This window comes from Dermacentor silvarum, chromosome 1 (genome assembly GCF_013339745.2).
Source record: "Dermacentor silvarum isolate Dsil-2018 chromosome 1, BIME_Dsil_1.4, whole genome shotgun sequence".
Taxonomy (NCBI): Eukaryota; Metazoa; Arthropoda; class Arachnida; order Ixodida; family Ixodidae; genus Dermacentor; species Dermacentor silvarum.
Window position 1 is genome coordinate 297018403 of NC_051154.1, and position 16767 is coordinate 297035169.

A 16767-nucleotide genomic window follows, 5' to 3' on the forward strand; every position below is an offset into this window, starting at 1 on the left:
TATCCTCTGATGTAAATAATCGCGAATTATTTATAGGTAGCACAACCGTTACTTATATTTATGAGTCGCAGATTCGACTGAGTGACTCATTTGATAAAATTAGGTTATTTGGTTATTAAACCCTTTTTATATCGACCCTCCCATAGATTTTTCAATGTCGGTGCGTCTAAGTCCCGCACCCTCTATGAGGAGGCAAAGCAAACCAGAAAGGCGTGTGCTGACACCTGACGTAGCAAGAGGAAAGCTAGGAAACAGGCGGCGAGCAGCAGTGAACATCGTGCCCGACAAACTGCCCGTAAGTGGGGCGCTCGACGGGAAGACGGGTGCCGTGAAGCGGAGAATGCGTCTAAGCGACGCATGTTGTAAGCCAGTAAATTGGACGAACACAAGGATACGTATGCGAAATTTCAGAGGCACTTTTTGGACAAACATTTCAGATTCAGTAGTTCGGAGTGTGAGAGACTGTGGTCGAGATCGATTTGATGGTTTTTGGAAACGTTAGATATGTCCCGAAGCGAGAACATGATGCAGTTTTGAGATCTACACCATCCCACGACTCAGCCAGCTGCTCGGTTTGGCTGCGCTGAGGGAGCGCTAGTGGCCGTAGCGCGCATTCATCATTTGGTGTGGCAGGTGGTTGCTAACAAGATACCTGCTGCACATCAGCGCCTGCGCAAAGAACAGAATAGGCAGTTAGTATGTTGCGTGCGCTGGTGTGTGGGGGCTGCGTGTAGTGCCAACACCTAAATATTCTTCAGGCCTGCGCCCTCCACTCTGACGTCACCACCGCCCGTCCGATCAGGGCCCGTCTACCAAGTGCTGCGTGCCGGCGTGTTCAAGTAATTACAATAACGGGAAGAAAGTTCAAGTATTTTCGTTCCCGAAGGACGAAGTTGAAGGAAGTGGCTCCGCGCTATTCCTAGAAAAGATTTCTTCCCGACGGAAAACAATAAGGTGAGAGCAAATTGATCGTGATCATCGTATCACAATTCTAGTTCATGGCGTAATCATCCTTACATTTAGCGACAAGCTTCTACAATATTTAATATGCATTGCGAGCTTTATTGACGCGCTTTATTGACACACCTGCTGTTGGTATGCAGGTGTGCGCGTTGCATTTTACCGAGTCATGCCTCGAGAACAAGTCGTCCTACACGGATCATACTACAGGGAGAGTGCTAGAGGTTCCTTTGAAAGTGCCACGCCTGCGTTCGGGATCTATTCCTGCAGTGTTCCCAGGATGTCCTTCCTAGTTGCCGAAGCATGACACCATGCTTACACCACGCTGACACCAGCAGTCCTCCATGACCGCGCCTGCAGAAGGCCCGGGAACGAAAAAAATGCTCCGAGAAGTGGCTTACCTTGCTCGTGCCATCGCATAATCTACAGCTTCCTATCGCGATGAAAAAGCCAAACGTTTTTCGTCGCTTCCTCAACTTAGGGAATGCTTGGAGGACTTATCTGTGGGAAATGAGTGGACAGCCCTTCACCGTCCCAACTAACTTTTTTTTCAATATTGTCAATGAGAGCATGCTGGTTTTGCAAATCATGCATTACTGTTTTCAGTGACCGGAATATTAGTGCATGTTTTCATGTCAAGAGATTAAGTCGCATGGCTGACTACGTCGTACCAGGAAAAATTTTGAAATGTGAATGTCCTGATTGACATTTTGTATAGATTACAGAGCATTATCGATGACAAGTGCTGCATGGAAAGTCTTGCTGATGTCACTAGCCTTCTTGAACTTGAGCAAGATGCCATGGACAGCAAGTAAATCATTTGGTTCTTATGAGAACAAGTGGCGTTGCTTGGAAAGCAGCGGTTGCTGTATTCCCCCAAAACCATGGTGGTTGCTTGTATACTGCATACCATATCTCCTCATGCATACAAGTTTTTGAGAGGATCAGGTTTTTTTGCCATGCCGCATCCAAGTACAGTACGAAATGTCTGCTCCTCATTTCAGCTATCACCTGACACTGAATCAGCGAGTGCAAACTTCCTCAGGTACATAAATCAGATTTAAACACTTGCAGCCGCATAAAAGTGCCATGGTGCTTGTGGTTAATGAATTCACATCCAGCCTTTCTTCAATTTTAAAGGCGGAAAAATTTCCGGAGAAGCAGCAAGCAGTGAAGAAGCCGCTACAACTGCATATGTCTGTATGCTGCAAAGCATGCCAAGTTCTTTTCGTGAGGTCGTGCACATTCTGCCTGCACGAACAGTGAATGCTCAGTCTCTTTATGCTATCTTGAAAAACGTGATCATTGGTCTATAGAAAAACTTTAGCAGTAGTTTCCGACAACAATTCAATCAATCGCAAGGATCTCGGTATGTTTTCAGACCCGCCAAAGCAGAGCATCGTTTATCCAAACCCAGCTGATGCAACACGGCCTATGTTTTATGTTGTGGATTCTGTACACCAGTTGAAATGTATCAGGAACAATTGGCTAAATCAAAAAAAAATTCCGGGACAAACTTTTATTTTTCAATGTGTTATCTCACAAACAATGCCGTCCATCCTGACTTTATACAGTGGGCATCATTCAAAGATATTCGGAAGCTGCACAAGCTAGAGTCTCCTGAGCCTTTGAAGAACAGCTATCGTCTTTCTTCAAATTCCTTAAACCCGAGCAACCTCGAAAGGCAAATTTTAAGTTAGTTCAACAAATGTTTTTTTTTTTTTTGTGGCCGAGGCTCTGTAAACCCACTGCAACTTTCAGGCTTTATGGCATACCAAAGAAACTGCAAGCTTGATCAGGGCAATTCTTCACTGGTGGAAGATTTTTAATGTTAAGACAGCACATACGGGTTATTACCACAGAGATGTGTACTCAGAGCCATTTTCTTGCCCGAATGGTTACCATAAGCAGCAGTTTCCTGATGCCGTCGTCACTTGGTTAGATGTGTGGGAATGGTACAAGCATGACAATGGCATTCTTCTAAGAGAAACTCACTGCCCTAAGGCATTCCGCATATGCACTATTTTGAATTCATCAAGTACTGTCTTGGTGAGCTCGGTTTTATTATGTCCTGCACGGTAAACTGCAAACAGATGACCTGGAAAATAGATTCAGTTAGTACAGACAAATGGCAGGTGGTCATTACCACATTAGCATTAGAAAGCTCTATCAAAATGAAGGCAGGATTCAACTTCAAAATACTCTTCCTGTATTGAGTAGTGATTTACCCATTAAAATTGAGGTTCCGCAATCAGCAACAGCCACCCGTTAACACGACTTCATAATTTCTGTAAAGCCTGAGGACCTTGACAGCTTAAGCACACGCATCGCTGTTTTTGCTTATGTTGGAGGGTTTTGCGCGCATTATATTGTGAAAACATGAAAGTTCAACTACTGTCAAGAGAACCCTGTTGCTTACAGTTAATATACTAAGTGCGATGGTGACTTCAATTGTTTAACAGCAAGTCTAAATCGAGGTGGTCTGAAATTCCCCAACGCGTGTGTTGTGACTGTCGTTATTTCATACTGAATTTGGTTACAAAGCTTCTGCAGCCTTAAAGAAGTGCCGCGTGCTTTTCGCAGACACGAAATCACAGAGGTATTGTTAAACATCTTTTGAAGGACAGCCTGCCAGAATTTGAGCAAGTGGTCACCTTGGCAAACGGACGCGAACCAGTTTGGGGATAAATCTGTTAATAAAATGTGCAACTAATGTTATTCTAAATAATAATTGCATAGACAGGAACGACACTGCTGCTGTTGCTAAAGCTGATGCAAAAGCTCTTGCAAAAGCGCGGAAACTGAGAACCGTTGCTGCAAAATAAAATGCTCCTGTATCACTTGTAATTGTCATTTCCTTTTTTATGTATTTGTTTTTTAGAGCTATTACCTAGTGGTATTTATTTGGTGTGGAAATTTTGAATAAACTAACTTTTACTGCCATATTTCCACGTCACATTTCTGTCTAATTTATATATCAATACTCTATGCTATGTCTGCTTTGAAAACAGTCAAAAGCAAGAGGAAACAATGCTGCTGAGAGTTTCTTTCTTCGCAGAACTGCGTGCGATATCGCGACACACCTGCTTCATGACGAGAGGAGTGCTGGAAGCAGCGCGCTGCTGCACGACCGGTCGGAAGGGGAGTGATGACGTAGTTGATGTCATATCACGTGATGTGCAGGTCAGAGGAATATTTAGGTGTTAGTAGTGCGTAATGCCGAAGAACCACTCCGCTGGTAGCCCACATTCACAGAGTGCAATAGCTACGATTTTTTTTATGTTGTAGTGTTGTAAGACCGTCTACATGTACACGGAATTTCATTATTTACGTCCGCTTCCAAATGACATGCGTATCTTATAAAGAAACAGTCATGCTGTGTCATCTACAGATTCTCGTATTGCAGTTTATATCTCTTGCAAAGCACCGCGAAATTGTTTTCGCGTACAGCGAGACAATTGGATGGATTCCGGGGTTTTACGTGACGAAACCACAATTTGATGATGAGGCACGCCGTAGTGGGCGACTCCGGAATAATTTTGACCGCCAGGGGATCTCTAACGGGCCCCCAAATTCAGGCTCGAGCTGGTTGCCTAAGGAACAAAACGTACCGGAGCAAATATTCGGAACTAGATGAGGCATGTGCATGCTGCAGTAAAGATCCAGAGACCACCCAGCACATTCTAATGGAATGCGACGGGATTCACCCAGCGAGAACCGAAGGTAACGTACAACTTCCTGAAGCGCGTGGGTTTATTGTGGAAGGAAACATCAAGAGATTAGCCGTAGAGATAAGCAAGATACGATTAGAGTACTGGTTAAAAAAAAGGCAGGGAAAAGATTGATACGACCTGATATTTTAATATCATCGGTATCGGTACAAGGTAAATTTTGAAAAAAGATTAATGAGAGACATACAAAAATGCTAGACAAATTGATTAACCTGATTAAATCAAGCAGGCTAGGGGACTCTTTGTCGCCGCCCTGTTTCAAATGGGATGCCAATAAATCATCATGCAAGGGACACGGCCGTTTTTGCACTTCGTCCCATGGAAATGCGGCCACCGCGGTCGAGATTTATCCCGCGATCTCAAGATTAGCAGCGCAACACCATAGCCGCATAGCCACTGCGGCGTGTTAGCGAAACAATCGGGTCGAGGATAATTTTTGTGACACTCCCCAGGTAAATGGCAAAAGCAATCTCTCGTGGAATTGCACTCATCTTAGATGTCATACAAGCAAAAAGACGAGAAATGTGCTAAATCTATGTTACCCAACCACAAAACTGCAATGCTGAAGAAATTAGTAAGCTATTGCTAATCGCTAAGGTGTGTCGGTTGATGTAGTATTATTCAATGAATTGTTAATTGTGCTTTGAGAGACCGGAGTGTACAATGATTAACAGTGCTAGAACCAGAAATGTCGCTGAAGCCAATGTTTCGACAAGGCGAATTATTTTTTTGAGGTTAGCAACACTGCATTGTTGCCATGACGAAGAAGTCCTCTTGTCGAAACGTTGACTTTAGCGACATTCCTTGCTCTGCCACTGCTAGTTGCTTCTAGCCTCCATCTTCCAATGAACTGCGCTCTAGCTTTAGAGAGTATACTGCTGTGGCGAGCAGAGATATATTCAACCAGGTTTGTGCCACCATTTTCACAAATCATAACCTTAGGCCTCTTCGGTTTCAGCAGAGGTCCCGTGAAATAGGTTACATCAGATATCTTTCCTGAGGAACAGAGCTAATAGACATCTAATATTAATATGCATGCCATCATCCGGTCCAACGTCGACAGTCGGCTATGCCGAAAATTATTGTTAGATTATTATATGCATTGATTTCGACAAACACATGGCGTTTCATTAGGGAGAAAGAGAAAAACATTTAAAAAGACAGAACCACGATAACATTATGAGGCAGGCCGTAGTGGGGGAGTCCGCATTAAGTGTAACCACCTGGGTTTCTTTATTGTGCACCAAAAGCACGGTTGGTGGGTGATATTTCATTCACCTCCATTGAAATAGGGAGAGATGACCTCAAGCTAATTGTAGCAAGTGTGCTACGCGACATTCCGCATCTCGTATTTGATTCTTGTAGGACAAGTACCGTCTTCTCGAAGTGATGTCTGCGGACATTTTTCTGGCGTTCGTGTACTTTCGAACTGTTACGACGAAGTTATTTGTACACGTGAACATATAAGGCTGGTTTTTAAAATTGAGAGGAGCATATGCACCTGGAAACATAGGCGACGCGAATTACACAATATAACGTGATGATATATATTAACTGAGAGACTCACTCTTTTGGATCACAATTTGCTGAACGTACCCGAGAGCCACAGCTGTAAACAAAAATATCGATTGTCTTTACCCTCGACTTCCCATCTCTTATGTAGTGTAGTGTCGTACGACTTTTCTTGCATCTGGTCGTCTTTCGATCATATCAAAGGCAAGCAATTTTTTTTTACTTGAACAGCCTCTAGTAAACCTAGAGCGTATGGTTATTAGATACAGAGCATATCTGGTACGCGAGTGGAGGTAAATTTCTCGCGTTGTCTGTGTCCGTACATTTCAATATTTATTCACATCTAGTACCCCTCGATTCCAGGCCGACCCCGAAAATTTGAAACGTCGACAAAGTAAAAGCATTCTTAGAATGTAAGCCGAAAGTAAAGGCATTCTACTTGGAAAAGAACGTGCAGCGTTGCCGAGATGTTGCGATTGCGGAATGCTCGCATTATCAGATCGGCCGGAATCCCGTCCCATGCCACCGCGACCCTATTCTCTGCCTCACTAAGTGAAGTAGACGTGTCGAAGGCATGTCGAAATAGACAGGCGTCTTAACTTGTTCCGGGCGACGCCTCGAACGTTTTCGACCTGCTTCGGCTGTATGGTGATGGCTATACTTTCAGAATGAGCCAACTAGCCTAAACCAAAGTCTCGTTTATTATATGCGCTGTGTTGTACATTCTCGCTTTCCTTTGTGTGCTGGTGAAAGAAACATCTTTTTCCACATTATGGCATCGAAATTTTGGCCATCGGTAGTGTCTGGGAGTTGCGGGCTAACCTAAGCCAAACCCCGACTTTCGTCATTACTTTTTAGGGTGAAGTATCGGTCCCCATTCGAGTAAATACTGTTCTATTGGCTTGCACTTACCTCCCTGCGCCGGAAATTCTCGGCGGTGCAAAACTTCGCCCTTAGCTCACGCTTGCTGAGGGTACGGCTTTTTTGGACTGTCTCTAGAAGCAGCGGGTGCCGTGCAAGCAGACCATAGGCTTTCGCTGCACGCATCTGAGTGCAGCCTAGAACAAATCCGGCTGCACAGTGCAGAAGTCCTTGGTTGCGCCAGGTCTGCGGCGGAAAAAAAAGTCAAGCGATAGTCCATACTAAAACCATTGCAGTCTTTAGGTCTTCAGGTCCCTGCGCATGCCCTAAAAGATCAGAAATTGTAGCTAGATTTCATGTGAATGTGTGTTTGAAGTCATCAAAATTAGGTGGGTGATTTAAATTGTTGCTTGGCAACATAATTTGTTTCTTTGCCTTCAACACCTTATCAGATTTCACAATCTCGCTCAATCTCATCCAATGTTGAGGTGCATTCAGGAGACCGCACTTCAACATTCTAAGGCCGCCATCGCCCTCACTTCATTACTGAAGTTCAGGTCGGGTCCTCGACTTCAAAATCATATCTTGACTTCGTGGTCAGGTATTCAACGCGGACTGAGTTACCCGCGCAAAAACCCACATGAACATGTTCTGATGCCTTGGACATAGTAGGTCCAAGGTAATTAAACAGTAAATTATTACGTATAATACTTCACGAAAAACTTTGTTCCCTAAGAATTTCCCGCTGTGAGACCAGGTAAGTTAAGGTAGTGTATGGCTAATGCAAACTGATTGCCTTGATCGCAAACAATGGTGGCGCTGCAAAATTTTTTTGATAACGTCACCTGCAGAAATCGCCTTCGACGACGGTTACGCTCTGGCAGGAATCGCTGAATTTTCATTCGTTTGCTCCTGCTTTTGAGAGAGGAAAGAAAGCAAATTTTTGCTCCCACTCTATTCACTTGTTTGTATTAGCATGGGGCTTTCCAACTACTGTGTGTGTTTTGTCCGTGTCAATTTTGCACTTCTCAATATTATGTAGGGTCAAGACCCCATTGTAATCATTGTTATCCAAGTACCATCTGAAGGCTCAATCGCAATATGACGCCAATTAGGTCGCAGTATAGTGAAACGCAGATTTTTCATTTCGCCCATAATTGCAATGATTTGGTTCGACATAATTAAAATTATTTACTATAAGCCGTTACTCTCGAAGAGTACACGTGCGCCATGCTTTATCATATTTCGCAATCGCCAAGCCTGCTTTGCATTTTCTTCCTGCAAAGAACCTCATGATCACATGGTTAGAATAAGCAAACTTTCTGTTCGTGGTACTTTTACAGAACATGAAACCAGTATCAAAACATTACTTTGTCATTGCAAAAATAATCGTAAAGCGTACTCAGAAAACATGTTAAGGCTGCCATAGTGTGTGCTACTTATTAGGCTGGTATGTTTACGTCCCCTCGTCGGTCCTATTATGTCTAGCGCATCAGTTCCTTCTTTCGCCAACAAGAGCAAAGCCCTCTTCTCAGTTTCAGTGTCTTCTAAAGCTAGGAATATTGGCCACTGAAAGGAAGCTACAGCAAAATTTTAACATGAAAAATGACAAAATATAGTAACTGAATAACACTATCAAATCAAATCCGTAGGCTACGAAGAAAAACAATCAAATAGAGAATTGTATGTAATACTTACATTAACTGGCTTTTAATTCACGCTCAGTGTGGAAACCAATGTCATTTCACACTCATGCTGAAAGGTTGATAAAGCACAGCTAGGCTATGATAAAAAAAATGTCGCAGTTTCACCCGAAAGGCAAAGCATCAATTGCGATAGCAAATTAGTAGAGAGCTATGTGGAGTAAGGATAGTAGTTTTAGCAGCTGTATAAACTTGAATACATTCGCTTACTAACTGAATTAACAAGCATGATGTTAGCGCGCACAAGCAAACATGAATAGATCACACTTGATGACTGCACACAACCGCTGTGGAAATGCTGGCGTGAGTGAGCGCGCCAGCAGCAGCGAGCGAAGGTTCGTGTGGTCTATCGCTTCAACCGAAACTGAGCGCCGAAAGGCACAGCGCATACAAAGCCGTGTTGCAGATCGCATTCAAGATACGATGCGCGCGACCGCTCGCCGTCGCGCAACGTACAAGTTGCTCGCAAAGCAGAAGCCGAACGCCCTCCCTCCGGCGCTCCCTTCCGCTTTCCTCCTTTTGCCTGCGAGATTCCAGTTCCCCTTGCGCCCGGTCACAAGATAGGCATTAGGTGTCGCAGCTAAACGTCGCCTACCCTCCCTCCTTTCCATCCCCCCAAGGCCTTTCGCGCCACGGAAGACGTCGCGTTTGCTCTCTGCCGCGCGTTTGCTCCCCTTGAAAGCGCGTGGCCCTCGCGTGCTTTCACGAGCACATACAGCAGACAGCGCGCGGCAACGATTTCATCGCCCTTGGACTTCATACGGAACCTCACGGCGACGGCGACGCCGAGGGCAGAAATCCTCTTGGAGTGTCCATAAAATGGCTTTCGCAATAAAATGTATCAACGGCACGCTAACCCGCACCACACGCGCCACTCCATCCTTATCTCACATTGTTTATTGTTTATTGCATGTACAAAAAAAAAAAAAACGGGCTTACATATTATATACAGTATCAGGAGGTCCCAGAGTAAGAAACTGCCAGGGAGACCTCCTATCATTGACTGAAGTCATTTCGCAGAAAACAGGGTACACACATGGGCGTGTGAACTGTACACTCACCAGGTTACAGAGGTGTTCATAGTACGGTCCGTCAGCCGCATACAGAGCTATGAACGTCAGTGTAAAGTTGCGATGCATTGACTCGGCCAGTGCTTGAGCGAAACGTTCTCTGCCGCGGTAGGAATACGACACCTCCAGCGAGTGCAGCCGTCGATTGGTAGAGAGCCAGCCGCTGAACAATTCAACACTCTTTTCGTCGATGTTGCAGCCAACTGGAAGTAAGAATTGAAAGGCATGTATTCGTTCTGTGTCGACATGCCATAAACGTTTACCAAAGTGAGGAAAATTATATGAAAGACAGGTATATCGCCACCATTCGACGCACACACCAAGCCTCAGACCAACCCAACATATATACGAAAGATACTGCGAAGTTCGTGGCTTAGGATACACTCACATCACCGAGTTTAAAAACGTATGCGCAAAGCCTGGCAAATGAGTGATTTAGATTCCGCCCATCATCAAAGCACAGCGACTGCGACCGGGAATTGAATGCGCGGCATCGTGCTCATTAGATTACATCAACGCACTAAGTAACGGCTTTGAAAATGACGAGAAAGCATAGCTGCTGATTAGTACTGTTGAGATAAATTCGACATTGTGATTTCTACGCAATCCCACCCAAACAAGTTTTTTAGCCGGGACACTAACGATTATTGTGTTCACAAGGAAGAGGAGGAGGAAAAGAAGAAAGGAAAGGTAGGGAGGTCAACCAGACGCGCGTCCTGTTTGCTACCCTACGCGGGGGCAAGGGGGAAAAGGGATGACAAGAAACAAAAAGGAGAGGTAGGGAAGAAAACTATCAGTACGAACACGTGTGGTTGTCCATCACTTCACGCTTACAATCGGTCACTGAGGCCAGTCACTTTCATGAACTGTTGCAATGCTCGCGCTACCTTCTAGCCTGTGACGCGTGGGGCAACGACACAAAAGTGTGATAATGACCTGTCATCTATTAGGTTAAACACACTCAGAAGAACGCTGCGTTCAATGTCACAACCATCACAAAAACACATTACGTGCTCGATCGTCTTTTTACAGTTGCTTGAGTCAGATATGTGCGTCTGACATTCCGAAAAGGACAAGAACAGTAAAGTTGCACCACGGCGGGAGAAGTGTGATAAAATCAGCAGCTTCACTGTAGGATGAAACCAGTGTAGACGTCGGTTCGAGACAATCGGAGTGTTACATAAAGTTTGAGGCTTGGTTTGAGCAAGTAAACGAAGACGCCTTGAAGCGTCTGTTCTTTACAAGGGTATGAGAACTGTATACGTTCTTTTATGAGCTGACCAGGCGGCATCATCAGCAAGGTCGTTACCGATGATGCCACAATGCCCCGGCGGCCATTGGAAGATGATACCATGTCCCTTCGGGAGGGATTGATGGATAACTTCGCTAGTATCAAACACTAGTTGGTCATGGTTCTGGCGTCGTAAGGCTGATTGCATACTCTGAATGGCGGCCTTCAAGTAAAAAGAAACAACCGGCTTTCGAGGCTGTGCTTGCACGATGTAATTAACCCTAGCACGTAGGGGCGGCAAGTTCTACTGTAGAGGTCTTTTTGTAGGACAGTTTGAGCTTGCCATCCTGGCCTTACTGGTCGGAGTCAACAGCGCTTGTGAAGCTGGTGGCTGAGACAGATCCATTACTGTAAATGTGTGTTCTTTCTGCATATTCTTCGTCAAATAATAACAATATCAACCACCATAGGGCCTCTGTTAGGCGTACTTGTGGTTGTCATAGAAACCACAGGGGTAAACAGTAATTGAAACATCGGCCTGTTTGGCCAATGTACCAAACTTGGCTGAGAGAGCATGCGTACGCAATGAAGGGGTGTGTACCCAGCCATTCAGGCCAGCACTGTAAAGAATGCGGCATGAAGATTGCACAATACTAGGTAGGTATAAAGATTAAAAAGCACTCGAGATTTGGGAAGCGTTTTGCATTCAATCGCACGGAAACTACGGAAGCTCCTGCGTCAGCGTACCCTCTGTTTCTCTGCATAGCTGCGAGATTAACTACTTGTTAAAAACATAACCTGCTATGACGGCGCGCGTGATGTGATGATTTCATTCCTTTCCCGGCGCAAAAACTGTTTGTCTGGCCTTCTGCGCTGAACCTGTGTATTGTATATATTGTGAGACGACGCCCGGGACGAAGGCAGAGCTCTTCTATTGTCACACAGCGCGAGACAGCCCACGAACACCAACCCGACAAAATGATGATGATTATGAGGATGGGTATATACACATGAAGACGATGATGAACTGCACAGTTAGCGCTCACAATACTGTTTTCCCAACAATAAACCACTGGTTGTTACTTCAGTGCCTTGTCTGTCTACTCATTCCGTCCCATCCTAGCGCTGTTAGTTCCCGTCCTAATGATGTACCAACCAGCCCAGACCAGCACACTCGTCCGGCCTATTGTACAGATGGCGTGTCCATAGGAATATAATAAAAAATAAAGGACCAACCAAGTGTCGAATCCAAGCTCGAAGTACATAGTGGTTTAAATGATTCGATGAATAATTGTTAACTATATCTCTTCATTTTGTTTCCGCCTCCTTTTTCAGGTTCATTATTCACTTATTTCGTATATTGTTCCTATCGTATTCCACACGCAATTACGTCAACCTTACCTTCTTTATCATCGAGACTTGGCGGAATGTCTTGTTTTACAAAAATAAAAAAAAATTGGGGCCGATCCCGGAGATCTTGCAATTTATCGTGCAATGTGGGTAATTTTCGACTACGTTGGCGATAATTACGCCCGTACCTTTAATTTATTTCACTGAGCGACTACTTCTCGCTCCTTGTGAGCACCGCTGAACCCACCTTATGGACACCATTGTCTCACGCGAGCCCTGCTTATTCCAAGTCAACTCGCTCCTTTTCCGTAAAGATTGCCGTACGGCGGCTTTGCCTCAGTATGTTTATATCTACGGTGGTGCACCCTTCACAGCGGTATACTGCAATGGGTTTAATTTTCGACTATATTGGCGTTAATTAGCCCCCCACCGCTAATTTCATTAACTCTGCGACTAACTCTGGCATCCTTGGCTCGTCGAGACCTTTACTTTGATTCCATATGCGACTATCCACCAACGCTCTCTCTCTTCTTTTTTTCGTTTTCTTTTGCAGTGAAGCTGTTAAGGGCGAAGTTCCGGTGGATCACGTACGCGGACAAAACGCGCGTGGAACAACAATTAGAAAAAATTTGGGCGATCCTGGAGATTGTGCAGAAAGGGTCCAAGATCAAACGCACATATCCCTGTGGGTTCGGGGACCTGTAACGAACCCTTGAAATACCCTTGTCGTACGTGGGACCCAAAGAGAAAAGAACAACGTGCCAGAGCGATGAACTCGGTTGCCCAAACGCTAGTCTATGACGAGACATGTCGAAACGTCAGTTATAAAGCGTAATAGTCTACCAACCAATAGCTGTCTGATTCTATCTTGACATGACCATTTCCTTAGCGACGTCATCACTTGCCCCTTGGACTCGGTATGGTTAAGACCCGTGTCGCTCGCTCCGAAGAGGAAGAGTGCGCCTTCAAGGAGTGCCGGTGCGCTCAACAGCGCGAATGGATGCGAAAGCGACTAGAAGCCGAGCGCGCAGCGGCCCAACCTGCTGCGGCCGATGGTGCAAGCTTGTGTGAATCTAGTCGCCTAAGCTCGCTTTCACTAGCACATACAGCATACGGCGCGCGGGGATGCAATGAAGTGATGTGTTGTCTCTTCAACCATTTATCGCAACCACCAAACAAAAAACAAAAAACAAAATATAAAACCAACAACGTTGCTGGTCATCCGTCTTCATAGTGGAAGACCGCTGATTATCTGAAGAGCTCTGAAGGAAGACGAGACAAGGACAATATTTCTACCAGTTAGGAGTTTATGGTGGAACAAATTCAGCGAAAACACCCATGAGAAACCACAACGAAGAGACGACACAAGCACTGGCGCTGTCTCGTCTCTTCTTTGTGGTTTGTCCTGGGTGTTTGCAACAAACGAGGAGATAGTGTAATCCAGTAATGTGGAATATAACATATCCAGATAAACTCAAGACAAAAGAATGCAAGTCATGCGGCTCAGTAGCAACTCTTGAGCATATGCTGTGGGAATGCCAAGGCCTGACGAGTAGCAATGGGGAGACCGCCTCCAGCGAAAGCCTCCACGCGCGTTGGTGTCTGCTTAGCTCAGCCCTAGAAGATTACTTGTGGGCAGTCCAAAGGGATGACGACGCGGCCAGAGCCCAAGGGCTCGTAGCAGACGCCTATAGTCGGGTACAACTTTAGAAGACAGGAGGAGGCCCCGCCCAGTTGACCGAAGCGCAGCAGCCAATTCCTCCGCGACTAAAGAAATAGTCCCACCTCAAAAAATTGTGACTGCTTCTAAAACGCGTATTTGTCGGTATAAATAAGATTTGTGTATCTTGACGAGTGGTTTGGTAAAACTATCATGACGAAAATACTACAGCACATACCGGATCGCGAGAGAAAAATAACTCCGTGCCTTCTACAACGCTGTGCGTCGTCTGCGACGGAGCAAGATCGACGGCACCGGGCGTAGCAGTCGCTGGATTAATAGCATAAGATTCATATATACTTTTTGTGTGTTTGCACAAGCTTATTTTTTTAATGTGTTGGGCTTATTTTTAATTATTTTTTTTCTTCGTGGTTACGAACCTGCGATCTCGTGAGTTCGCGCAAGATCGCGCGCGGCATTCCGTGCCAGTTTTCCGCCATGGAGCCCAGCGAGGTGACATCGGAAAGCCTTGTGTCGCCTCGATGACCACACCACCAAGGAGCCTCGGCAAGAACGAGAGCGGCCACATCCTGAACAGCGATTCACGCAACATGATCTTCCACTGATCAGTCTTCCACTGATCAGGCGTAACAGTCAACCTGAACGCAGCGTGGAGGACACGAGCAAGTTTGTCGTCAGCGAAAGGACTGCGTTCAGGGTGAGGGAGGAAGTTAAAGCTTCGCCTTTTTCGGGTGGGAAACTGACGACGCCCTCGCGAAAGCGCCCACGCAATGCGGAGAAGAGAAGACGCAACGCGAAGTTTGACAGCTTCACGTTGTGCGCGCAGAGGTCATGTGCGCACGATTTCTTTCGCCGCAACGAGATACCTACGGTCGAGAAGATAACTACCGAGTTCTCGGAGCGTATGGAACTCCCATTACTAAGGCGGTGTACTGTGCGTAGCCTGCTTGCCGAGAACGGCTTCAAGCACGAAAAGAGAAGCCACAACTCGCTGCTTATCGACCGGGATGACATCACCGATTGGCGGAATCGCTACCTCCGTGACGTGGAGCACTACCGGGTGGAAGGCCGAAAGATCTTCTACCTGGACGAGACATGGGTGACGGCAGGACACACTCAGTTGATCGTGTGGACAGACACCATGGTGCAGAAGCGCGGACGCCTCTACGCTCGAGCAAATGGCCTGACGACGGGTCTAAAACAACCTTCTGGGAGAGGTCAGCACCTGATCGTGACGCACATCGGCAGCGAGGATGGTTTCGTCGACGGCTGCTTGGATGTATTCATAGGCCAAAAGACAGGCGACTACCACGAAGAAATGGACGGCAATCGCTTTGAGGGCTGGTTCAATGACGTTCTGCAGAAGTTGCCAGCTGGTAGCGCCATTGTTTTAGACAATTCACCTTACCACAGCCGGCGAGAAGAGAAATTACCGACGACGGCCTGGAAGAATGAAAAGATACAGGAGTGGCTCACAAGCAAGAACATCACCTACGATGAAAGCCACCGTCGAAGTTGACGCGCCCCATAGTGAAATAGCAGCCTAGGAGCACGCTTTATGGTTCTGTTAGCAGTCTTCACTGGAAATCAGTCATGTCATAGCGAGTGGTGGTGAAATAGCAGCAGACAACACGAAACTGACAGCCACTGTCAGCAGCTTGCATGCCAAAGCACATTCATGTGGTTGCAGTGTTTATTTTGTTATCTGGCTCACACAAGTAATGCAATTAAGAGAACAAATATAAGACATCATTAGTTTAGTGAGGCCAAAACTGCTCATTCTGGCAGCCACCGTCGAGTTTGACGCGCCCCATAGTGAAATAGCAGCCTAGGAGCACGCTTTATGGTTCTGTTAGCAGTCTTCACTGGAAATCAGTCATGTCATAGCGAGTGGTGGTGAAATAGCAGCAGACAACACCAAACTGACAGCCACTGTCAGCAGCTTGAATGCCAAAGCACATTGATGTGGTTGCATTGTTTATTTTGTTATCTGGCTCACACAAGTAAAATAATTAAGAGAACAAATGTAACACATAATTAGCTTAGTGAGGTCCAAAATGCTCATTCAGGCAGCCACCGTCGAGTTTGACGCGCCCCATAGTGAAATAGCAGAAGTCGGAGCATGCTTTATGGCTCTGTTAGTAGTCCGCACAGAAAATTGAAGTGTTGTCATAGCCAATTTTCAATTTATTAATCTGACTCGAGCAAGTAATGCGAATGCAAGCACAATTATTAACGTGATTAATTTTGCTAGCATTTTTTGTCATATTTACATACCGAAAAAGTGCTCAGTAAAGTTGAATGTTTTAGTGAGTCACTTTGTTTATTACAAGCCGTAGACAAAGTGACGGACAGATTCAGACAGTGATATTGGCGAAGTAATAACTGGTGAAAGTTGCATAAGCTCTCACAGCACTGCTTTGCTGGACTCCATTCACTAGAAAACTGCATTTGTAATGATGAAAGCGTCAAGACAGGAAATGATACCTCACTGCACAATGTTATATATGTGTACCACCACATGTGATGGGCAGCAAAACCATCTGTTTATTAAGACTGAATGCAACAACATAGCAAGGTGCTGTTTCACAATATGGCACCTTTTTATGTGCACTTCTGGCAAGCTACCGTATGCACTGATGCATAAACACATTAACAGGGGTAAGAG

The 16767-nt window shown here is 45.5% G+C and overlaps 1 protein-coding gene across 1 annotated transcript in view; it reads right to left on the minus strand.

Annotated features, from left to right (window-relative positions):
• Positions 1-594: 594 nt before the first annotated feature.
• LOC119441801 (uncharacterized) overlaps positions 595-16767 on the minus strand; it is a 58859-nt gene continuing 42686 nt past the window's right edge. The window contains exons 7-9 of the mRNA XM_049661208.1: positions 9829-10040; positions 7116-7310; positions 595-669 (exon numbers count right to left, since the gene is read on the minus strand). Of these exons, the coding sequence (XP_049517165.1) occupies positions 595-669; positions 7116-7310; positions 9829-10040 (482 nt within the window). The remainder of the gene's footprint in view (positions 670-7115; positions 7311-9828; positions 10041-16767) is intronic.